General features: G+C 44.8%; 1 protein-coding gene across 1 annotated transcript in view; it reads left to right on the top strand.

Moving 5' to 3' along the window:
• The window catches only part of c8a (complement component 8, alpha polypeptide), a 69,540-nt gene that overhangs the window by 7,240 nt on the left and 35,584 nt on the right, over positions 1–26,716 (top strand). Inside the window, exons 3-4 of the mRNA XM_070886124.1 lie at positions 11,675–11,816; positions 12,711–12,864. Coding sequence (XP_070742225.1) covers positions 11,675–11,816; positions 12,711–12,864 — 296 coding nt within the window. The remainder of the gene's footprint in view (positions 1–11,674; positions 11,817–12,710; positions 12,865–26,716) is intronic.

Genomic DNA, 26,716 nt, shown 5'->3' with positions numbered 1-26,716 from the left:
ACTTGACCTTTAATTTGATAAACAATGATTAACTATTCAAATCATTGCATTACAATTTTTCTCAAACTCAAAACATTGCAATGCTTTCCATTACACCATATGCACAAGTGATCACAAGGTTTAACATGGCCTAACATGACCTCATTCGAACATCTATAGTACATCACAATTATATATCAGATTATATTATAATTGCATAACATTACATTGTGATTGCATAACATTGCATAACATCAAATTACATTTTAATTGCATAACATTACATGCGTAACTACGATATTTTCAGTATTTACTAATGATTCACACATTGCACAATGCACATTTCTCATTATTCACATGTCTCAAGGGTGGGTTCGGCCACAGCACGGGATGTGACCGAACGGCTTTCTGGCCCCACCAAGGACACAGCGAGCTCCTCGTAAGCACTTAAATTGTGCATCATGGCAGAACCCCCACTCGTCCTGCGTTGCTCACGATTATTGATCAAGATCTTCTTCTGAAAATGATATGATAACATTGAACTGCATAAGCAAGTGGATCAGGCAATTTAAGACATTGAAGACATTTAAGACTGACAGATTTAAATGTTCTATTACAAATTAGCATTACATTGCATATTTCACACTACAACATTTAAATTTATGCTGGGTTGCATAAATGTATTCATAATTTAGTTATGTTTAAATGTAACCAAATAACACTGCAGATTCTAGTTACTATTTAGATCATTAAATAATACATAAATATAAATTTTAACTTACTCTCGCAGCTGCCAGTAGGCTGTTCCACCTTTTGCGGCACTGGTCTGGTATGCGCGTTTCATTAGAGGCTGACGTGACCACATCGGCAATGTCAGACCAAATCCTCCGATATGCACGGGGAAGAGGTTTCCCATGCCCACCCTGTGTCAGATCCTCCCACCTGGTGCTGACAGCATTCACGAGGGCCTCATTGGCCTCCTCGTTGAAGAGCTTGGCCCTACGCCTCTCAACTGATCCCTCCATGTCGATTAATATCAGATAAATCAGACCACAAAATACTTTCTCCTCTCTCTCTCTCTCTCTCTCTCCCCGACCCTCACAGAGCTTCTGAGCATGCGTGATGACCCCTGACCTCCCAAAACAAGGGAAGGAGCATCAAACTGAAAAAAAAAATCAAGCTACACATGCGCAGTATAGCGTTGCTAGGGAAGCTTTTTTTTTCATTCACTTCTGTTTTCTTTGGGCGATCATGAGATCGCCGAGAAATCACATCACCCATTTGACATCGCCGGGGTAAGGCCGAGTGGAAAATCGCTAAAAAAGAAAATGGACCTTGTGCTGGCGATCAGCACAGGCGATGCGTTCTAGATCGCTGCAACAAGGTCAATTTTTTGGGGCCTTAGCCACCAAGTGGAAAGTCTAGCCCTATCTCTTTGACCAAGCTTTTGGACACCTGTCCTATTGTCTCCTTATGTGGCTTGATGTCAAAGTTTGTTTGATTATGTTCCTGTGAAGTGCCTCATGATGTTTTACTACATTAAAGGCGCTATATAAATGCAAGTTGTTGCTGTTGTTGTGAGGAACTAATTGAGATTGCACAAGCTCATTCTGCATATCCAGCAGAGAAGACTTTCATCCCAGCACTATGTATTTGAACTCAGGTTCTAATATCTAACCCACTGCACTACCTATTTCCCAAAGAGAGAGATCACTCAATTTGGCAGATGCAACCCATCGTCAAATGTTAGTTTCTAAACCCAAAATGTTAATAAAAACAGAAAATGCTGGAAATACGCAGCAGGTCAGGCAGCATCAGTGGTGAGAGAAACGGAGTTAATCTTTCTTTTTCAGATGCTGATCAACTGTATTTTATTTTTATAATAAACAAACGTAATTTATTTTTCCAAGTGCCATTTTTGACTCCACTTACCTGCCATAGATGCACAAATATTTGTGCCAGAAATTTTATAAAAACGTAAATACATTTGCCTACACTTTGATGTTAAGTCCAAAACAAGTGAATGTGTTCCAAATAATTCCAGATTTATTTTATGTGGATGTAATGTACATTGAAGTACCCTGTTTAATTACAACTAAAAGCTCCCTGGTTATTTTAGAAGGTTATTGTATAAATCAGAATGTGCATATAAGTATTAAAGATGATAAGCAAACCAAAGTTGTACCCAGACATGACCAGAACACGTTCATTTCAGGTCAATTCGTGAATACTGACAATTTTTCTAATTCTGGATATAGTCACTATTCCTTTCGAGAATGAACAGAGCAACAAAATACCCAGTTATGAAGATCATTAGATTTCTATTATCATTATGGGTGGTAGGAAAAGATGGCTGTTATCTATGGCTGGAGCTGCATATTAAGAAACTTAGATAGAAGATCAAGACCCATAGAGCAGGGTAAAACCAATATTACAAAGAATAGGAGAGAACACAAGTTAATCAGGACGTAGTGTTTAGTTGACACCGAATGGATTTTAAATGTCTATAGAATGTAGGAGAAGGGAAGATTGAAGAGGTACAAAATTCCATCTTGACTGACCTGGGAAAGAATGACTTAAAGTGAGATACAATACAATAATCAAGACAGAGACTGATAGATTTTTGAATAGTAAGGGAATCAAGGGATATGGGACAGTGCAGGAAAGTGGAGTTGAGGTAGAAGATCAAACATGATCTTACTGAATGGCGGAGCAGGCTCGAGAGGCCGAATGGCCTACTTCTGCTCCTATATCTTATGACTCTTCATTGCAACAGAGGGGCCCAGGAATTTCGAGGCCAAAATCATTATTTCTAGATTTGTTTCATAAAGCTCAGCTAACCTTAAACAAACATGATTTCAAAATAACTCACATCTGCCAAGACATGTATTTATTCAGTTAATCTGTTACAAATGTTATCTGTTGGAAGGAAAATATTTGTGTGAATGTTTTCACTTGGATAGATAAACTATTAAGTGAAATCTATTATTTACTTATGGGATTTTGTAGGTTGTGTAATGTACATAAGGTCTGCCCATCAACAGGGGGCACTACCGTCGGAGGTCCTAGGGTCACAGGTACACTCGTGCTGGGCCCGGTATATAACCTGAACTTCACCTTTGTATCTTCACTTCTGGAAGCCATTAAAGACTGACCAGGTTACACCTAGTCACTGGCTCACAGTACGGAGTTCATTGTATCATTTCATAAACCACAACTGGCGACGAGGCAAATACGAATCCACGGAAAAGTATGGCAAGCACAGCACAATCGAGTACTGTTGGAATTCTTGAGAGATTCAATGAGGGAGAGGATTGGGGAGATTTCATGGATCGTCTTGATCTGTATTTCATGGCAAACGACCTAAACAAAGACGAGGATGCAGAGAAGCGCAGGGCAGTTCTTCTCACTGTCTGTGGCCTCACGATCTATGCACTCATCAAGAATATGCTCTCACCCACTCTTCCTACAGAAAAGGATTACAAAGAACTGTGTACTCTAGTTCGGGAACACCTTAAACCCACGGAAGGAATCCTCATATCCAGATATCGCTTCTATACGCACGTTTGTCCAGAAGGCCAGGACGTAGCGGCATTTGTTGCCGACCTGGGACATCTTGCAGGGCCTTGCAAATTTGGGCCTGTGTTGGAAGACATGCTGCGTGACTTTTTCGTGATCGGGGTCAACCACGAGGCGAGCTTATGTAAGTTGCTGGCTGCGGAGATGCCGGACTTCAGCAAGGTCATCACCATTGCCCAGGCTTGCATGTCCAAGCAGAAAAGCACAAAGCAGATATGGCGACAAAACAGGAACTCCATGGCAAGTACTGTGTACAAAATTGTATCGATGGCCGGCAGAGCTGCACATGGCAGGACTTACTCGACTGCGTCTGCAAGACCGGGAGCTGCTTAAAGTTCGCCATCGAAGGCCTACTCGACCATGTATACGAGAATGGGAGCCGCTCAAAGTTCGCCATCGAGAGCCTACTCGACTGCGTATGCGAGAATGGAAGCCGCTCAAAGCCCGCCATCGGGCGCAAATCCGAGCTCACCGTGTTGGTGTTGCGGGGGCAATCACTGACCCCATCAGTGCCGCTTCAGGCAGTATGTATGCAAGAGAGTGTGTGAAGACGGGGCATCTTCAGTGGACAGGTCCACAGCAGAGCAAGTGAGCTGCTACACACCACATGGATGATGATCAATTCCGTATGGATCTGACGATGCAGCCCGAGGCATTTGAGAGTTCTTAGGAGGAAGTGTATAGTGTATGTGTGTTCCTAACAAAGAGCCAACCGATAATGATGGAGGTAAAATTAAACGGCGTGCCGGTATCCATGGAATTAGTCAATCGGTAATGAGCCAGAGGACTTTTGAAAAGCTGTGGGAGAGCAAGCAGAAAGATCCATGCTGAGTCCGATAAATGCGAAGTTGTGTACCTACACCAAAGAGCTCATACCCAGTGATTGGTAGTGCAGCAGTAAGAGTGTCGTACGAGGGAGTGGTTCATGATCTACCGTTATGGATTATCCCGGGCAATAGCCCATCGTTATTCGGCAGGAGTTGGCTTGAGAAAATAAAATGGAAATGGTACGATATCAAAGCTTTGTCATCAGCGGATGATGATTTGTGTGCTCAAGTGCTGAGCAAATTTCCCTCACTGTTTGAACCGGGAATTGGCATCTTCAAGGGAGCCAAGGTGCAGATTCACCTAGGCCCAGATGTAAGGCCCATCCATCACAAAGCCAGGGCGGTCCTGCACATGATGAGAGAAAAGGTCGAGCTCAAATTGGACAGGCTACAATGCAAGGGGGTCATCTCACCGGTCGAATTTAATGAATGGGCCAGCCCCATTGTTCTGGTGTTAAAAAGCGATGGCATGGTCAGGATTTGTGGAGGCTACAAGGTCACAATCAACTGAGTTTCGAAACAAGATCAGTACCCGCTACCGAAAGCTGATGACCTCTTTGCAACACTAGCCGGGGAAAAATCGTTCACCAAATTGGATTTAACATCGGCCTACATGACACAGGAACTGGTTCAATCATCAAAGAAACTTACGTGCATCAACACGCACAAAGGACTGTTTATTTACAACAGGTGTCCTTTTGGCATTCGCTCGGCGGCAGCCATATTTCAGAGAAACATGGAGAGCCTATTGAAATCTGTCCCCAGGACCGTGGTATTCCAGGATGACATACTAGTCACAGGTTGTGACACCGTCGAGCACCTGCACAATCTGGAAGAGGTTCTGTGTCATCTGGACAAAGTGGGACTCAGGCTGAAACGTTCGAAGTGCGTTTTCATGGCGCCAGATTGCTGCAGACAGAATCAGGCCTACAAACGCAATAACAGAGGCCATCAAAAATGTGCCCAGGCCCCAGAATGTGACAGAGCTGCGTGCATTCCTGGGTCTTCTCAATTACTTTGGTAACTTCTTACCCAAATTGAGCACAATATTAGAGCCTTTGCACAAGTTGCTCAGGAAAGGAGATGACTGGGTATGGGATGAATTTCAAGACAGAGCCTTTGAGAAGGCTAGAAATCTGTTGTGTTGCCACAAGCTACTGGTACTGTACAACCCATGCAAGCATCTAGTTTTGACCTGTGATGCGTTGTCCTATGGGGTTGGCTGTAATACTGCAGCAAGCTAATGAGTCAGGCAAACTACAACCAGTTGCATACGCATCTCGAAGCCTGTCCAAGGCGGAAAGAGCCTACGGCATGGTAGAGAAAGAGGCTTTAGCATGTGGTAAAATAATGCACCAGTACCTGTTTGGGCTTCACTTCGAGCTAGAAACCGATCACAAGCCGCTCATATCGTTGTTCTCGGAACAAAAAGATATCAATACCAACATGTTGTCCCGCATCGAGAGATGGGCACTGACATTATCTGCCTATGCTTAAGTCATTCGCCATAGACTAGGCACCGACAACTGCGCTGATGCTGGTTACCGTTGCCCACACCGGAGGTGGAAACGCCAATGCCCGCAGAGCTACTCATGATCATGGATTCCTTTGAGAGTGAAGGGTCGCTTGTCACTGCTCAAAACGTTAAGACCTGGACCAGCCAGGATCCGACCCTATCGGTTGTAAAACATTCTGTTCTTAATGGGGACTGGTCGACCATCCCCAAGGAAATGGGTGATGAAACCAAACCGTACAGCCGTCGCAAAGATGAGCTTTCCATCCAGTCCGACTGTTTACTGTGGGGTAATCGTGTTGTAATGCCTAAGAAAGGCAGGGTGAGATTCATACGAGAGTTACAAAGTACGCATCCCAGTGTTGTCATAATGAAGGCCATCGCCAGGTCCCATGTTTGGTGGCCTGGCATTGTCTCGGACTTAGTCACGCGTGCATCAGTGCAGCACTTGCATGTAGTTAAGCAACGCCCCTAAGGAAGCTCCGCTTAGTCTGTGGTCACGACCATCCAAACCGTGGTCTAGAATCCACATGGACTTTGCGGGCCCCTTCCTCAGTAAAATGTTTTTTGTGGTGGTGGATGCATACTTCAAATGGATAGAATGTGAGGTCAGCCCCATTCAAGCCCGCGTCCAATGGTCAAGCAGAGCGGGCAGTTCAAACCATCAAGCAGAGCCAGAAATGCATAACTCACGGTTCCTTGCAGACACGCCTGTCACGCATACTGCTCAGTTACAGGACAAGGCCACACACGCTCACCGGGGTCCTGCCTGCGGAACTATTGATGAAGAGAGGCATAAAAACCAGGCTCTCTCTAGTCCATCCTGACCTTAACGATCATGTCGAAACCCGACGTCAACGCCAGCAGTCGTATCACGACTGTGCCGCAGTGTCAGGCGACATATGTGTAGACATGCCTGTTCACTGTGTGATGTCTGTAACACTGCATGCAACATTGAATGTACCCTTGTACCGTACACACCTTACTGGTACACTAGAGGGTGCTGTTGCTGGAGACCCAGGGGTTGCCTGCACACGGCAGGTAACCCAGTATAAAAAGGAACACACAGCTTGTTGTCGTCACTCAGGAGCTGCTAATAAAGGACTGCAGGTCTGCACAGTTTAAGTACCATACCCTGCCTCATGGAGTCATTACTAAAGGTGCCTACATACACTACAACTGGCGACGGGAATACGGGATCACGAACTACACGCTCAACATGTCTAATCTCAGCAACTTTCAGCATTTTACAGAGGGGGAAGATTGGGATGCTTTTGTGGAAAGATTGGAACACTTCTTTATAGCCAACGACCTGGACGGGGACACACCGGCCACACTACCGAACAAACGCAGGGCCCCATCCTGCTTAGCAGTTGTGGGCCCACCATCTAGGGTCTCATCAGGGACTTACTAGCCCCGGAGAAGACAACCACCAAGAGCTATGAGGAACTTGTAACAATCATACAGGAACAACTAAAACCGAAAGAAAGCATCCTCACAGCTAGGCACCGGTTCTACACTTACCGGCGACCAGAGGGCCAAGAAATTGCCAAGTATGCTGCACACTTAAGAAGACTAGCTGCACTGTGTGAGTTTGGCAACCACCTTAATGAAGCACTAAGGGACATATTTGTCATCGGAATCGGCCACAAAGGTCTCCTACACAAATTGCTCTCGGCTGACATCACGGTCACCCTGCAGAAAGCAATTCAAATGAGCCAGGCCTACATGGTTTCGGCCAGCGACTCCAGGCGAATACTGACCCAGGACTCTAAACCGGTGAGCACAATGCACCGTATGGACACTTCTAAAGGCAGAAATGCTGCCCCGAGTCCTGCAACCCTGAGTCCGCCACATGGGGCAAACCGGATGGCCCCGTGATGGCGCTGTGGAGGAAACCACAGGGCCCACCAGTGCCGCTGCAAAGACTATGCATGCAAAGGTTGCAAAGAAAAAGGGCACCTTTAAAGAATGTGCAGAAAAGGCTGTACTCACTGTGTCTCTGATGAGTTAGCTAATCACCGGGGCTCCGACACAGATGAAGATAAAGCTGCTCTAACCCTGGGAGAAGAGTATGGAATCTTTACCTGTTCCACCGAAAGTTCTCCGTGGATGATGGAAGTGGACATCGACGGGGTACCAGTCTCCATGGAGATCGACACAGGGGTGAGCCAGTCTGTGATGAGCCAAAAGACCTTTGAAAAAATTTGGAGGAATCTTGTCACTCGACCAAAACTGTCTCCTGTCCAGGCAAAGCTGCTCACCTATACCAAAGGTAAAATCCAAATTGTTGGCAGTGTAGACGTCCAGGTCTCCCAGGGCGGCGTGTTAAACAAATTCCCCCTGTGGATTGTAGCCGGCGATGGTCCCACGCTGCTGAGCAGGAATTGGATGAACTGGGTCCACATCTGGCGAAGTGGTGCTGTAGAAGAAAAGAGCACCACAGCCTGCCTGCAGTAAGACCACAAAATGGTTGCAGCACCACAAGCATGTGGAAGAAAAGAACACCACAGCCTGCCTGCAACAAGACCACAAAATGGCTGCAGCACCACAAGCATGTGGAAGAAAAGAGCATCACAAAATGGCTGCAGCACCACAAGCAGCAGACCTGCATTTAAAATGGCCTCCTCTATGCCATGAGTCAACATGGAGGAGCATCATGTGACATCGAGTGGCCAATCGGATTTGAAGGCTCCCTTAAAGGAGACCGGTAACCAAAAAAATTTAAAGGGGAAGTTCCAACTATTTGAGTACACGGACTTTAAAGCTAAAAATGCAATTAAAGAGTGCAAGTATGAAAATGTATGCAATGTAACCATGAATTGTGATGCTGGTTTAACTAATGTGATTAATGAGATGAATGTAGGTGTCAGTAAGTTAAGAACAAGTTTATTATGCTTAACAATAAAGATAGAAATTGTGAAATGCCTAATGTAACCATGTCTGTTGAAACCAGGACAGCCAAAAGTGATGCAAGTGCTAGAATGTATAATGCAGGCTCGACTATGTATGATCAGAGCCAAGGTGTCATGTATACCGGTAGGACACTGCCAAAGGACATTGGGTCCTACAGGGACCATGCTAATGCCTATGGAATCCCCCTGTGGGAGACCCCCAGGTCCAGCAGGCTATCTGACCATGTAGCCTGGACCTTTGGAATGAATGTGATGCCCCTTGCAGGATACACACACAGGCAGTGGGAGCAGACCCACTACAGAGACAGTGGTCAATGGGCAGCCCAGCCACCACCAATGGCAACCTGCACCAGACCAACCCTACAGCCCCTGGCCACCAGGGCCAACACCAGAAGCATGAGGCCAATACCCTCCAGCTTCCCTGGCAAACCCTGGGATGACCTGACCCTCATCTCCATTGGTGGACAATGAGCCCACCCAGTTTTGTGGCCCTGCCCACCACCCCACAACTACCCACATCACAGTGTATACACCCCACCCACTGCTGCCGTGGCTACCTCCCCGAGGGATCCCACAACAGTGACACCCACTTGGTTTGCATGTGAGGGAGGGAAAAAGTACGAGGCCAGCCTCAAGCACAGGGGTCACACCTGCCAACCACACAACCCTCAGCACAACCTCCCATAGCCCACCACTGATCACCTCCCCTGGTCATGACAACAAGGATATGAAAAATGCTTAGGGGGGAGTATTGTTGTGTAGGCATGCCTGTTCACTGTGTGATGTCTATAACACTGTATGCAATATTGAATATACACTTGTACTGTACACACCTTACCGGTACACTAGAGGGTGCTGTTGCTGGAGACCCAGGGGTTGCCTGCACAGGAGCTGCTAATAAAAGACTGCAGGTCTGCACAGTTTAAGTACCATACCCTGCCTCGTGGAGTCATTACTAAAGTTGCCTACATACACTACATAAATGACCCAGTGTATGTACTTAACCATGGTCAAGGGCCCAAGTGGCTCCCGGGCAATGTTATGGATAAGGAGGGTAAACAGGTGTATATGGTTGAGCTCAAGAATGGGCAGATGCGCAAGAAACACATTGATCAAATCAAGCTAAGACACACTGACGAACCGGAACAGTTGGAAGAAGACACTGCGAGCTTGGACGACCAACTAACTCACGTCCAGCCATCAGAAGAACCCATTGTGGTCAATGCCCAGTCCCAAGTCGTGAGAGGCTTGGAAAGCACTGGGATTGTACTGAGATGGTCAACCAGGGAGCGAAGGACTCCGGACCATCTGAACTTGTAATATGGACTTGTGCCAAGAACTGGGGGTGAGAGGGGGGGGATGATGTAATGTATGTACAAAAGGTCTGCCCACCAACAAGGGGAACTACCGTCGGAGGTCCTAGGGTCACAGGTACACTCGTGCTGGGCCCGGTGTATAACCTGAACTTCACCTTTGTATCTTCACTTCTGGAAACCATTAAAGACTGACCAGGTTACACCTAGTCACTGGCTCACAGTACGGAGTTCATTGTATCATTTCATACACCACAGGTTGCGGATAAAGTTGACGTCTGTCAAATTATTATGGAAAGAGGGGCTGAAGTTTTTAACAAAACTTGTAGTCTAACCATTACAACAATACCAAGTTTATACATTTCTAAATGAAGCAACTGAGATTTCTGAAAAAGAACAAAACACTTTTTGTGTGAGGTGTGCACATGATGTTCCATGTGCCAATTAGAGATTTGACTGTAAGGTGTAGCAGTCGGAATCTGCCTCCTTGCTGATTAGCATTCTGACAAAGGAGCAGGGTACCGGAGAGGTAAGCTGTACAGGATCTATAGACTTACTGAACTTAAATGAGTTTAAGACAGAGGTTAATCAGAAGGAAGCCATGTTGTTTGGAGAACTTCCTCAACATCAGCAGGCAGTGGGAGATGTGCTTGACTGATTCCAAATATTCCTTCAGGTTAGGATAACTTGACTTATTTTCACGATGACAGAAGAAAAATGATACCAGTAAATATAAAATACCAAGCAAACAGAACACACATATCTAGAAATCAGAAAGAAATGGATGAGAATAGCTATTTGCAATTGAAATTGGGAGAAAAAATTGCTTTATACTACTAAATGGGGGTGGAATTGGGCACAGAAGCACCCATTTTTTGGAAGTTACGAGTGCCACTAGGGTTCCAAAATGGTGTCCAAGGTGCACGCGCACACTTCTGCCGTATCGGGGTTAGCGCATGCGTACTTAACGTCTGCTGGAAATATGCAGAACCGGCAGATCATGACATGCACGTTGATTTGATGCCAGCGCTGCCATTTTGGAGTTCCATGCTCCAGCTAATGCCCTCTCTTAACCTCATACACCTGAACACCATTAAGAATTATAAAGGACCCCTCCACGAGCGCTATTTAAAGGGATCATCAATATGATAGAGCAGACTCTCGGTGTGCTGCCTGGATTATGCAGTACTCAGCTGAGCGTGTCTCAAGATTTGTAGTGGTATGCTGCATGCTGCACAATCTTGCCATCTTGAGGGAACAGCCCTTGCCACCACATATCAGTCGAGAAGCTGAGAAGCAGGCACACGAGGAGGAGGATGTATGGATGAACATACATGCATATTGATCTAAACATACATAAAATGGTTGTTATACTCCTCATGTTCCCATACTTCTGTGGTGAGTCAAGCATCAAGTGATTTGAGACGTGCAAAATAATGCTCAATTTGAAAGCTCGTTAATGTTATTGTCTATGTTTACTGGTTAACTACGGTATATCCTCTATGTATAAACAGGATTGTTTTCTAATGTATTTGTTTTATGGTAAAGTCCAGATTTAGGAACCTGCTGAGGCCAGCCATATTTGGTGGTAGCAGGTGTATTGGATCTCTCTGGGAGGAAGTTACCTGTCAAACATCTGAACAATGTGTGTCAGTAAATACCTGTGGTGACCAGTTTCAATGCAACTCAGGTAAGTAACTCTCTGAATAATAATTGATGATCAAGATTCAAATATATTTAGAATTTTGCCATATTTTCATTATACTCAGTTGACCAATGATCCCAATTCTTAGACCATCAATCTCTTTTCAGAGAAGGTCATCATCAAAAAGGACATGTGGTGGAATGAACACATTGTGGTGGAAGTGTGGACATAAGCTGCTTTTGAAAACACTACCAGTGTTTATTTTCCACATTTCTCTCCTCCTATCCTGAATGTGGCACCAGCAGTTGTCTGATATTTTGACAAAATGGCAATTTTCATCATCTATATAACTCAGTACCACATCAGATTCTGCATTTACCAGGGGGCATCCTGCCACCCCAACTTCCAAGTGCTTTCTAAATCTGTTATTTCACTCACTAGCTTTAGTTACTATCTCTTGCAGACATATCACATCTATAGAATTAAATTGTGATGTAATTGCTTTACCACACTGCTGCCAAGTAAGTGTGTTCAAACACGTCAGTATTCTTAGGGTGTACTGCTCATAATCTGCCATATGTGTGACAAATAATACATTGGTCAACTAATTTTTTGAGTTTTTAATGATAAAAGTGTTAGTTCTCCATTGACAATAATTATTTTCTTCACATTAAGTTACTTTTCATAATAGGGATTTAATTCATTAAAATGAAACTAAGCTGTCTCTAAAGTAAAAGTTAAAGAAAATAAATGTTCTTTCTATTGTGGGGAAACCTAGATGAGAGCTTATCATGCAGGATAGCACTAACCTTGAAGAGAGTAGGAGGAAAGATGATATAACTCAAAAGGTGATGATTAGGTGATACCAATGAAAACACTTAAAATATAATCATCAATGTGAGAAATTCATGTTTAAAATCACTAATTAATATATTTTAGGTCGGTGCATTAAAAGACGCTTACTATGTAATGGTGAGAGAGACTGTGAGGATGCTGCAGATGAGGACATCTGTGAGTCTGATGATCCATATGCGATAAGAACTTTCTGCAGTGACTTGTTTTCAATCCCAGGTATACAAGCAACTATGATTGGGTAAGTCATGTTAATGATTCCAGCTTAGATTCCGTTGGGTTTAATTCTTTAGTTCAGCTCTTTGTCTTCTATGCTTACATTCTAGTATAATGGTCATATGCTATTTCATGGGCCAGCCTATAACCTGGATGTTACATGATGCTGTCTGACTAGTAGTTCAATATCCTGTCATTAGATCACTGCTGAGTTGGTAGCAACATATATTCAGTTATTACAGAATTGTAAAGCCTTTACTTTATTTCTGCAGTGTTCATTTTAAAATTTGATATGGTAGCATAGTGGTTATGTTACTGGACTCATAATCTGGCAATGTGAGTTCAAATCCCACCACAGCAGTTGAGGAATATAAATTCAGTTAATTAAATAAATCAGAAATGGTGACCATGAAACTACCAGATTGTTGTAAAAACCCATCTGGTTCACTACTGTTCTTTAGGGAAGGAAATCTGCTGTCCTTACCTGGTCTAGCCTACATGTGACTCCAGACCCATGGCAATGTGGTTGACTCTTAACTGCCCTCTGCAGTTCAAGAAGGCTGCTCACTGCTACCTCCTCAAGGATGATTAGGGATGGGCTGGCATTGCCAGTGATCTCCACATCCTATGAATGAATTTTTAAAAATCCAGACAAATAAAGGTCTTGAGTTAAAGGGGGCGATTTTGATTTTGGATGATAATGTTATATCGGATCAGACGCCCATTATACATCTCTACTGATTGTCAAGTAGTCTGCTGATATCACTGTCTTGGCTCAAAAATGCATCTGTTTCCACTCACTGGCCATCTTTGTAGCTTTCTGAAATAGATCTAGGGAAACTTTTGTACTGTAAATCATATCTACTAGGCAGTTAATTACAGACTGTCCAAAAGTGCCACATGTAGTATACCTCCAGCCAGCAGACAGTAAATCATTTTGTATCACCAGCCCAGACTGCTTTGAATCCAAGTCCTAAAGGTGAAAGGGTCAATGTACAAACTCGCGTGCTATCCAGCTCCCACCAGAAAAACAAATTTTCATTTAAATTAAAAAAGAATAACATATTGTATATCATTCCCTGAAACAAATCCGAAGAATAGTTCATAGCTCCGTTTCTGAATTGAATGCACCCCTGACATGTCAGCAGCAACACATCCCGGAATTTATAGCAACTTCACAGAGGGCCCTGAGGATAGAGGGAGCAGGCCCAGAAAAAAATTAATTCAAAAATATTGTGACTGGGACTATGCATACTTTGGGCTCCGACTTGCAGGAGTCTATTGGGGCTGAATTTGACAGGCTGGGAAATCAGTTTGACAGAACCTTGAAGGCAGAATTTACGCTCCTCAGTGGTGCTCTACAATCTGCTCACATGCACATTGCTCACCTTCCTGCTAGAGGGCCCAACAGCTGGGATGCAGCAGAAGATAGGACGGGTGAGGCAGCTTCCTCTCAGGGTGCCCACACATCTGTTCCCCTCAAAGGTGTGAAGAAGTGCCAGCTAGCAAGCAGATGGTGATAACTCATGCCTTGTTCCAGCTGCAACTGAGTCATCTCCTGGCCCTGCACGCAGGGGTACAACACTGCTACCATCCTTTGAGCTCTGCATTTTACAGCAGTAGCCTGTCCCTGCAATTGCTCCTCTCTCCAAGGGAGCATTTTAAAGTCACGTTCGATTCGGAGAAGAATATCTTATAGGGTCACCAAGGGGAAGCACATTGGTAAGCAAAAGAAGCACTTGTTAATGAAAATATCACCTAATAGATTTTGAGCACTTTATTTCTCTTGGTCCAAAGAATTTTTGTGGGAAGGGCCATTTTAAGGTTACAACTGATGTCACAATGGCAGTTAAGTACAGTAAATAGGAATGTGTCGTGATTAATTGGTCCAATCACTTGTTCAAGAGCCTGGTCTGGCAATTACTGGAAGATGTTATCTGTCAGTGTCTGCTGCAACAATCTACCATGAGCCACTGCCACTTGAATGCGGCTGCGCCTCAGCACTCGTACTGATCTGCGGGAGAGCAGATGACAGGTGGACTGTGACAGCACTGAGGCCCCATCCAATACTTTCACACAAACTTAGGAAGTCGGTGGAGATAGGAGGGCCTGAATGGCAGCAGTCTGAGCTTCCACCAAAGCTGTCAGAGCTGTCACCACAGGCTCTGTTACTGAGATCCCCACTGCAAAGTTCAGAGAGATGACCACGTGCTCCATGGTTGACTGCATTGCCTCAATGTCTTGCACAAAGACGCCACACAAGTTGGACGCATCTACTCCACACTGTCCGACATTGGTGTGGAGGCTCCCTGGCAGGCTATCCAATGCACCGAGCAATTGCTGGTGCACATCTATCATTGTAAAGGCTGGGCCCTGGAAGTCCTTACCTATGCTCTCTATAGCAGATGTGAGCTCACCCTCCGAAGAGGTGTGTCCTGTGCTATCCATTTCCACTGCTCTTAGTCCTGCGCACCTGTGGATGGTGAATCACCCAGTTCAGATCCCTGAAACTCATTGGCTAAAGTACGTGGAGTGCTGATTTCTGAGCTGGTGCTTGCAGGGGTCAATGTGAGTGATGGTGCTTCTTCAGGAGGGGCTGCTCTTCACTTTTTCTTCTGCAGATGGTTCCGGGGCTAGCAAATGACCTGGAAAAGGAAAGACAATGAAGAGTTAGCACTTTGTGGCAAAGGAAAGCAGCAGCAGTCGAGTAGCTGCTCCACGGACCATCAGGTTGTCATTCAGAGTGTGTGATGGGAAACAGTTGAGTCTCAAGAGAAAAGGGGAGGAAGATGGCCAAGTATCCTGACAGACACATCCTTCAGCTATGCCATCTGCCACACTTTGAGTTCTTCCTGTGCCTATGACATGAATTGCCATCTTCCCCATTGGCATGAGCTTCGTGATAGAAGATGGCCTTCCTCTGGTTTGGAGAACTCCATCTTGTGCTCCAGCTTGTTCTGCAAGAAGAGTGAGGACGTATTATTGTGCAGGATGTAAAGATGTCTATGGCAGTCTAGCATAGTTTGCATGATGAGAGAAAATGTGGGGAAGAGGGGCCAGTAATTGTGAGGGAATTAGCAGGTACAGAGTGTGGAAGTGGAAGCAGAATGAGGTACATTGAAGTGTGTTGCTGTGATTGGAGAGCAGAGATGGAAAGCTGGGGTATGTTAAACTCATTCATTTGATGCTTATAATTTGGTTCGGAACCTTCACCAAAAACATTCCACAAAGTAATCCTTTTTTTAAAATACGTTCTGCTGTAAGTCACAGGTCCAACAATGAAACAGACTTAAAGTCCTAAAAATAAGCTTCAATAAACAAAAAGAACATGTGATACATTACTGACTTGGATGACATGGAGGTCTGCCTAACCAAACCTAATTCTATTCTGTTTTGCTTGCCAGCTCCCAGGCTTTGCTCACAGGAGTTGCTAAAATTATTTCCTTTTAAACCCTTCAGATCCTGGGTGCACATGACCATTTCCACATATATCCATGATTGCACCAAATAGGAAGAATTAATAATGTAGAACTAATAAGTAGACATACATTTAGCTGATAGCTTAACTGATTGGGATGACTCCCATTTTCAGTACTAGTACCAAATACCTTATCACTCAGCACATTCTTTAGACATTTGGGTACTGTCCATCCTTGGAAACTTCTGGATTTCCAGCCTCCAATACCAGCCTGTCTCATCCTGTAACCTTTGTGTACATAATCTCACATTCCATCTTGAGAACCTGCAGTTCCCATATTTCCAGTATTGATTCTTTACCTTATTAGTATATCAGTTCTATGTTCCACATTCTAAGATACTAACTCTATGTATTCTTCAGTTAGTATATTAATTCTATATATTCTTTAAATGGCAACAACTTGCTAGTGCTGGGGCTACAGTAGAGAGGTGAAGGGCTGTGCACATTGCAAAGAAAGCCGTCTTACCTTAGCAACTCTGGCCATGTCATTGAATTTCTTCCAAGGTCTGTGGTATCAGATTCCTAGGGGGAACTTTAACCCCCAAACAATGGGTGGGTTTTGTTATGTCTTCAGATGCTCGAATAATGACTCCATGAGACAATGCGTTGTGCTTGAACTGTCGTGACCTTAGCCCATTTAATGTAACTCCAGAGTGAGGATCACACATGGTGACCTGCCTTTTATACTAGGTCTGGCACACCTGTACAGGTAACCTATAAGTCTCCCATTGCAGTGCACTCTGGTGGTACACCTTGTAATAGTACAAGCAGTAACCATGTAGGATACATGACATCACTCTCCCCCAAGTCCTTAGTGCAAATTGCCTTTGCATTGCCTGTGCTCTGAGCTTAGCTCTATCTGGTTGACCCTTGGAGGGTCGTTTCCACCTTGGGTGAGTAGGTGGTGTTTTGTTGGCAGTAGAGTTGCTGGTGGTTTCTGTTTGTGCGTGCATGACCACTCCATTCTCTCCCCCCGCCCCCACCCCACATACAGATTGTGCCATTGGTTCATTACATTCATACACATTCAAGTCCAAAAAAAATTTGCATTTACAATATTGCATTCGTGCTACCGTGTTGAAATAAGTACATTTGAATGGTGAGGTACAGACTTGGAATATACTTGGACTCAGTGCTGGGGTCAGCACCTGTGCGTGAGGAAAAACTAGTGCCAGAAATGCTGGATGGTGTCCAGGTAGTCTGATCGCGGTGCCCAGTGCTGGCAGTGGGAACCCGGTTGGCTCAAGTTGCCTGCTCTCAAGGCTTTTGCTGTTGTTTCTAGCGTTGGGCAGGTTCACAGATGCCTATGACCTCCCTGTCCTCTCCTTGCGTCCCGGGTCGCTGCTGCTCCCTGAGGAGCAATCGTCGAGCAGTGCACAGGGAACTGCTGACTTGCTTGCTGGGCGTTATTTGGTTTGGGATCCTGGCTGGTCCCAGTCCCATTTGGGAGAATCATTGCGGGTGACCCTTCATTCCTGGATGTAGCCTTGGTGGCGATAGGGTCTGGGGGCTGCGCCTTAGTGCAGTTTGCTCTATCAGGATTGTGGCGGTTGGTGCCATCGGGTGCCTGAGAGGTGGAGCTGATCGGGGGCAGGGTATCGATATCTGTGGTATATTCACAGTGCACAGCACACACAGCTTCTAACATGGCAGGCAGCTCTCTCGGAAACCTCCGGAAATCTGCCTGGTTCTGTTTAATTATTAACTGTGCAATTGTAGTATACAATATGCCCACATCCACAGTGTGGAGCTACAAACATTACAAGCTTACAGACATTACACTTCTCCCTCCTTAATGAAGAAGTTATTATAACAAACATCATACATTACTTTCATGTTTATACATAACACAGGATATAAACTTTTTTTTTTTTCCATATTTACAAATTTAACTTTACCACTTGTTTTCTGTTTCGAAGAGGATACCTTCACTCTTGAACAGAACCTTCCAAACATGGTGTTGAATCTAAACTCATTTGAGGCTCATCCTGAGGAACATTTTCCTCCATGGAATTTCCTTGATTTTCATTTGAACTCACTCTAACTTCAGGCTCTTTGCTTTTCTGACTCGGACACAGACTTTCATTCTGATTCTCTCCTGGATTTGTTTCCAGTACATTGGATTTAGGATTTGCTACTGGTGTATTAAAACTATCTGATGAATCAGAAATAATTGAATCATTCCCACCTTCAACTCCTTCTATGTCTGTAGGTAAAATATGATCAATATGAACAAACCTAACCTGTCCATTATCAAACATCTTCACTAAATATGTGCGAGGACCACATATCTTCACCACTCTTCCTGGTAACCACTTTAACCATTTATGGTGATGGTTCTTCACTCTCACCATCTGGTTTAATTTCACACTTCTCTCTTTTACTCTTCCTCTATCATGAATCTCTTTCTGTCTTAATTGTGTCTCTTCTACAGACTGTGCCAAATTTGGCTTTAACAACGAGAGTCTGGTTCGTGGCTCTCGTTTGAGAAACAACTCTACTGGTGTTCTACCAGTAGTTGTATGAGGAGTATTTCGATATGTAATCAAAAAATTAGCCAATTTGCAATCCAATGACAACTGTCATTTCCTTGGATTTGGAACTAACAATTGTTTTATGAGGGCACGTTTTACAATTTGTACAGTGCACTCTGCTGCGCCATTCAAAGCAGCATGTTATGGTGGAACCTTGGTATGTTTCACAATATGTTTGCTTGTGAATTGTGCAAATTCTTCTGAACGAAATTGTGGTCCATTATCCGAAACAATTTCTTCAGGGAGGCCAAATGAAGAAAATCATTTTCGTAAAATGTCCAATGTTTTACTTGTTGTTATTTTCCACATTGAAAACACCTCAACCCACTTCGAATGGTTATCAATCACAATGAACAATTGTTGTCCTTCTCACATCAATATGTAGCCTTTGCCACACCCTGGGAGGCCATTTCCATGGCTTTAATGGTAATGGTGGTGGTTGCTTGCTTACCGATTGACATGTCGTACACTGACTCATGATGTACTCTATATCTTTATCAAGACCTGGCCACCATAAATAACTGCGTGCAAAACTCTTGGTCAAGCACATTCCCAGGTGCTGGTCATGGAGGTCTCCTAATAATTTGGACCTGAATTTATTTGGTATAACCACTTTTGCACCCCACATGATACAATCGTTATCGACTGATAATTCATTCCTACGAATGAAGAATGGAAGTGTCTGTTACCTGGTTTGGCCATCCATTTGCAATATACTCATACACCTTTGACATCACTGGGTCACATTTGGTTGCTCTACCAATCTCTTCAGCTGTGACTGGCAGTTCATCAATGTATGAAAAGTAAAACACTTCTTCCCTATCGGGTGTAACTTGCGATGGGGAAGGCAATCTAGACATTGCATCAGCATTACTGTGATCAGCTGATCGTCTGTATTCAAAATCATATGTATATGCTGACAAAATCAAAGCCCATCTCTGCATTTGGGCTGCAGCTAATGTTGGAACTGGGGACTTTGGATGAAGGATTGCTGTTAGGGGCTTATGGTCCGTAATGATGGTAAACTTACGACTATGCAAGTATTTGTGAAACTTCTTGACCCCAAAAATTAATGCCAAAGCTTCCTTTCAATTTTCACATAATTACTGTCACTGGCACTGAGAGTGCGTGAAGCAAAAGCAATTGGTCTCTCCTTCCCACTACTTAATACATGAGAGATTACTGCCCCAACTCCATACGGAGAGGCATCACATGCTAGCTTAACCTCCTTAGATATGTCATAGTGAACTAACATGGTGCTCTCTACCAATTTGCTTTTACACTCCTTGAATGCTGTATCACATTCTTTTGACCACTTCCAATGGACCTGTTTTTTCAAAAGTTCATTCAGTGGATGTAATACTGTAGCCAAATTTGATGGGAACTTCCCATAATAGTTCAAAAGACCCAAGAATGAACGAAGTTCAGTGACATTCCTGGGAGTGGGTGCATTTCTGATTGCATCCAATTTTTCCATGGTTGGATGTAAACCATCTTTGTCTACTTTGTACCCTAAGTACTCCACTGAGTTTTTAAATAACTCACACTTTCGAGCAGACACTCATACTCTGTGTTTTTCTAGCTGTTTGAGGACTTCATTCAATATATTATTATGAATTTGCCTATTTGGTGCTGAAATTAGTATGTCATCCAAATAACATACTACCCCTTCAATACCTTGCAAAATTTGGTTCATCATCCCTTGGAATATGGCAGGGGCGGAAGACACTCCAAACGGTAGCCTATTAAATTGATATAGGCCTAGATGAGTATTTATAGTCAAACATGACTTGGGCTCCTCATCTAGTTCAAGTTGTAAGTAGGCATTCGTAAGATCCAGTTTTGAGAAGATCTGACCACCTGTCAGTGTTGTGAACAAATCTTCTATATTTGGCAATGTATTGGGGACATTACTCTCGAGAACCTGGTTTATGGTTACTTTATAATCACCACACAATCTTACCTTACCATCGGACTTAGGTACAACAACAATGGGTGTAGCCCAATTACATTGATCTATCTTGCAAATAATGTTCTCAGTCTCTAGTCTTTTGAGTTCTTGCTCAACTTTCTCCTTGAGTGCATATGGTACAGAACGTGGCTTGTATAAACTGATCTAGCGTCCTTCTGTACCCTAACACTCGCCTTGAAGCCTTGGATTGGACTGCCCGTTTCACAGAACACCTTCGGATACTTCTTGATAACCTCATCCATTGATGAAAATCTCGCTTCCACACAGAAAATCTTACTCCAATCCAGCTTCAGTGAGCTCAACCAATTTCTTCCAAGTAAGGCAGACTTGTCTCCTTTCACTACTATTAGAGGCAAGTTCTGAAATTGATCTTTATATTTCACCGGTACGGTGATACGACCTACCACAGGTCTTTTCTCTCCCGAGTAACCTCGCAGCTCTATCTTGGATTTCTCCAGTTGGAAATCACACAATTTGTCGAGGTACAGCGACTCCGGCACTATACCCATGGATGCACCCGTGTCAATTTCCATTGGTATCTTGAATCCCACAACATCTATGTGGATTTTGATGCTTTCTGAATCGCTGTCTGTTAACCTCGTGCTCCGGATGATGTGTAACTCTAACATCTCCTCGTCCTGTTGTTGTTCTTCCATGCTATGTAGTCTCTTGGGATTTCTACTCATAGCTTTGAATGCTGGACTCATAGCTTTAAAAGCTGGTTTACCCTTCAGTCGGCATGCCTTCGGAGGTTCCCAGTCTTTCTACAGAAGAAACACTCTGCCTTCACGTATGGACAACTTTGAGCAATGTGTTGTCCCAGACACCTATAGCACAACTTCGACGCTCTGTTAGAATTTCCAGTTTCTGAGACTTTGGGCCCCCACCGTCTTTTACCTTGAACCTGCAGGTGATTTACCTCGGTCAACTGACGACCGTAATTATTATTTAATTCTCGGGAATATTGTTTGGCCATGCCCATCGACCTCGCTGTCTGACAAGCAATCTCAAAAGTCAAGTCATCTGTCGTCAATAACTTCCTTCTGTTCACATCATTTTTCACCCCACAAACAAAACAACCCCATAATGCGTGGTTTTGAAAGTTTCCAAAATTACAGTGCATTGATAGCTTTTTTAATGCTACGATGTAATCACTGATACTCTTATCAGCCTTTTGATTCTGAATCCCGAAACGATAGCTTTCAGCAATTTCTAACGGTTTGAGTTTATAGTGCTGCTCCAGCTTCGTTAAAATCTCTTTAAGCGTTGTGTCCTTTGGCTCGTCAGGCACAAGCAGATTTACAAGGGTTTCGTATAATGCTGGACCTGCCGCCGATAAGAAGATCGCTTTCTTACGTTCCAACACAGCCCGGTTCTGGACTGCATTGTCTGGAACTTCGATTATGTTATTTGCAGTGAAATACATTTCTAGCTGATCCGCATACACTTTAAAACATTCCCGGTCGTGTCTATATTCCCCCAAATGTCCGATTACACCTGCCATTTTAATCTCTAGCTGTTCACACCGTGTGCTGTATTTTACCTCGGATTTTGTAGCTTTTTTTCAAAGACAGAAACTTCCAAAGTCTCTCTGTCGGCTGGCTGAATCCTTTACCAACAAAATTTAAGCTGTAAATCATCAAAAAAATTCCATCTCAATCGCCAAATGTGATATATTCACAGAGCACAGCACACACAGCTTCTAACACGGCAGGCAGCTCTCTCAGAAACCTCCGGAAATCTGCCTGGTTCTGTTCAATTATTAACTGTGCAATTGCAGTACACAATACATCCACATCCAGTGTGGAGCTACAAACATTACAAGCTTACAGACATTACAATACCGGTGCCGTTGCCCTCCTGAGATCACTTGCTCTGCAGCTTGTATATATTACCTGCTTCTGACCACATTTTGTGGTGCATCACTCTGGTCCCAGGGACGCAGGCTACAGCATTGGGTAGCTCGCTGGACCTGTGTGCTCCCGATGGGTGTTTACCCGCTGCATTGACTGTATGTAGTTGAAATCCTACATCACACAACATTTCATTACTTATTGTAAATAACCTATAGCTCCAATCGTAATCGCGCGACTTTTCCTTGCTTATTGCATGTACACAAATCTGATCATCAATTACACATTTTACATCTAACTCACAGTTGCTGTTACATTGATTGAGAGTGTGGAACTGTCCTTTTAAGTGTGGTGAGTTGTGGGCCTCCTTTAAGAGAGCCTTGCTATCTTTACCCCAATCCTCTTCTTCGCTTGGTGCCACGTATTGCTCTATCAGCGCTGCACCGCATGGTTTGGCTGCTGCCATCTTTTCCTTCTGCGTTTCACCTCGTGGTTTGGGCGCCATCTTTCTTCCATCCACGATGTCGACTGCTGTGATCCTCTTCTCCCTGGGTTCTGCCATCGAAGCTGGGAAGTCGCCTCTGGGTCTGATTTTCTTCCTCCGGAGTCCTGCCACTGGAGCCTGGAAGGTGCATTTGGGTCGTCTCAGCTGGATCGTCTCCACGCAGTCGTGCTGAGCAGTCTGTACCTCGGGTGCTGTGCTGGCCTGCTCTCTGGTGCTGGGTCCACCCTCAGATGAGGGCTTGCTTTGCCTCTGAGCGCGGAGGACGTCGATCGCTGGAGGGATGAAATCTTCCCAGCTCCAATGGATCTTCTCCATTCACCTTCTTCCGAGTAGCATTGGTCCATCACCTGCAACAATCCACAGGGGTAACTTGTGCACCGTGCCGTCATGGAGTACCTTTACATCCGCACTCCCAACGACTGGGATAAGTAGGTGCGCAACTTGCCTGAACCGGGACCAACTTGGGTCGTTCAGCCTGATTGTCCCATAGCCTCTCAAAGGCTTCTTGATGCATTACTGACTGGCTCGCCCCCGTGTCCACTTCCATGAAGACTGGAACGCCATTTATCTCGACTTCCATCCTCAACGGAGAACATATGATGGTGCAGGTAAACATGTTATGTATCTCATCGTGGGGCTGAGCTGCCTCTCTGACTATCGTTTCATAATCCGCGCTGGATTCATGGCCATCTGCAGACTCTTCATCAACACAATGAGTCATATTTCTTTTACATATTCGCTGGAGGTGGCCCTTTGTGCTGCAGCCTTTACATACATAGTCTTTAAAATGGCACTGGTGAGCCCTGTGATTCCCTCCGCAACGCCAGCATGGTGCTACTCGGTTAGCCCCCTCGGCGGACTCTGAGTTAAGGGACTCGGGGACCTGTTCGCTCTTCCCTGAGAAGATTCACGTTCTACAGTCCAGCCTCTAAAAGGCGCCATTCTGTGCATAGTACTTGCCGAGTTTGAGTCCTGAGGATGAGTCATCTGCCTGAAGCCGCAGGTCGAGGTCATGAATGCTTGGCTCATGGAGGTGGCCTTCTGCAGTGTGACAGTGGTATCCGCAGACAGTACCTTATGAAGAAGGCCCTCATGGCCTATTCCAATGACAAAGATATCCTGCAATGCTTCGGTGAGGTGGTCGCCGAAATCACACGGTGTCGGTGTGTATAAAACTGGTATCTGGCTGTGAGGATGCTCTCTTTGGGCTTGAGTTTTTCTTGGATCAGCGTTACAAGCTCCTCATACGTCTTGGTCGTTGTCTTAGCTGGTGCTAGCAAGTTCCTGATAAGGCCATAGATGGTGGGCCTACAACTGGTTAGCAGGATAGCTCTGCGCTTATCAGCCAGTGTGGCTGGATTGTCGCCTGCCAGGTCATTTGCTGTGAAGAAATGATTGAGCCTCTCCACAAAGGCGTCCCAATCATCACCATCAGCGAACTGCTGCAATGTACCAAAGTTAGCCATTTTCGTGTGAAGGTCCGTAATCTCATCGCCAATTGTTATGTCTTCAGATGCTCTAATAATGACTTCACGAGACAATGTATTGTGCTTGAACTGTCGTGACCTTAGTCCATTTAATGTAACTCCAGAGTGAGGATCACACATGGTGGCTTGCCTTTTATACTAAGCCTGGCACGCCTGTACAGGTAACCTACAAGTCTCCCACTGCAGTGCCCTCTGATGGCACACCTTGTAATAGTACAAGCAGTAACCATGTAGGATACATGACAGGTTTGGTTTGGGTTTGAGGATAAAGAGTTAAAAATCTGAATCTCGATCCTAACTCGCCCACTTCCTGATTTAACGGAGGCAGGAAGGGGGTCGGCAGCCAACCCACTTGCAAGAGGCACTTTAAATATAATGCGGCTGCGTCCCTCATGTTGAAGCTCCATTTTAAATTTAACTGTGGATGGCTGGGTTTCCCGGGCCACGGGGAAACCGGCAGCCAGAACAAGGCAAGGACTGCTGGATCCAACTTACCTGCTGAATCCAGCATTCTTGACTTGCCAAACACCACCCACACCCCCCCACCCAATCAGATACCCCAGACCCTTCTGACCACCCCCCGATCTCACCCCCCCTGCCCCAGCCTCCAATCTTCCCCTCAGGCTTCTGACCACCCCCTTCCCCCTGCCTCCGATCTGCACTCTGCACCTATTTGCGGGGAACATCTTCCTTCTGGTCACTCTGCCAGCTAGAGCTGCATGGCACTGTCCGAGAAAGAGGAGGCAGTGGAGAGGTCGGGGGGATAGGCTCTAACAGCAGCTCAGTCATTACACCATTCACTAAAGGCACCACCCCATTAAATATCAGGAGCCCTGCCAGTTTTCCTGTCCTCCCCCCGCCGCCCCACCACCCATTGAGCGAGCTGCCAAGTGCGAATAGCGCTGACAATTCACCCTCATTATGTTAGATACCCGCCTCAAAATGGCGTGCACCTCACATCAACGGATTTAGGTGGGCATAACTACATAAGAACATAAGAATTAGGAACAGGAGTAGGCCATCTAGCCCCTCGAGCCTGCTCCGCCACTCAACAAGATTTTGGCTGATCTGGCCGTGGACTCAGTTCCACTTACCTGCCCGCTTCTCATAACCCTTAATTCCCTTATTGGTTAAAAATCTATCTATCTGTGACTTGAATACATTCAATGAGCTAGCCTCAGCTGCTTCCCTGGGCAGAGAATTCCACAGATTCACAACCCTCTGGGAGAAGAAATTCCTTCTCAACTCGGTTTTAAATTGGCTCCCCCGTATTTTGAGGCTGTGCCCCCTAGTTCTAGTCTCCCCGACCAGTGGAAACAACCTCTCTGCCTCTATCTTGTCTAGCCCTTTCATTATTTTAAATGTTTCTGTAAGATCACCCCTCATCCTTCTGAACTCCAACGAGTAAAGACCCAGTCTACTCAATCTATCATCATAAGGTAACCCCCTCATCTCCAGAATCAGCCTAGTGAATCATCTCTGTACCTCCTCCAAAGCTAGTATATCCTTCCTTAAGTAAGGTGACCAAAACTGCATGCAGTACTCCAGGTGCAGCCTCACCAATACACTATACAGTTGCAGCAGGAACTCCCTGCTTTTGTACTCCATCCCTTTCGCAATGAAGGCCAACATTCCATTCGCCTTCCTGATTACCTGCTGCACCTGCAAACTAACTTTTTGGGATTCATGCACAAGGACCCTCAGGTCCCTCTGCACCGCAGCATGTTGTAATTTCTCCCCATTCAAATATTATTCCCTTTTACTGTTTTTTTTCCAAGGTGGATGACCTCACATTTTCCGACATTGTATTCCATCTGCCAAACCTTAGCCCATTCGCTTAACCTATCTAAATCTCTTTGCAGCCTCTCTGTGTCCTCTACACAACCCGCTTTCCCACTAATCTTTGTATCATCTGCAAATTTTGTTACACTACACTCTGTTCCCTCTTCCAGGTCATCTATGTATATTGTAAACAGTTGTGGTCCCAGCACCGATCCCTGTGGCACACCACTAACCACCGATTTCCAACCTGAAAAGGACCCATTTAT

Source organism: Pristiophorus japonicus, chromosome 8, assembly GCF_044704955.1.
Source record: "Pristiophorus japonicus isolate sPriJap1 chromosome 8, sPriJap1.hap1, whole genome shotgun sequence".
In the NCBI taxonomy this organism is placed as follows: domain Eukaryota; kingdom Metazoa; phylum Chordata; class Chondrichthyes; family Pristiophoridae; genus Pristiophorus; species Pristiophorus japonicus.
Note: the sequence above shows the minus strand (reverse complement) of the source record. Positions and strands in the feature narration are given on the sequence as shown.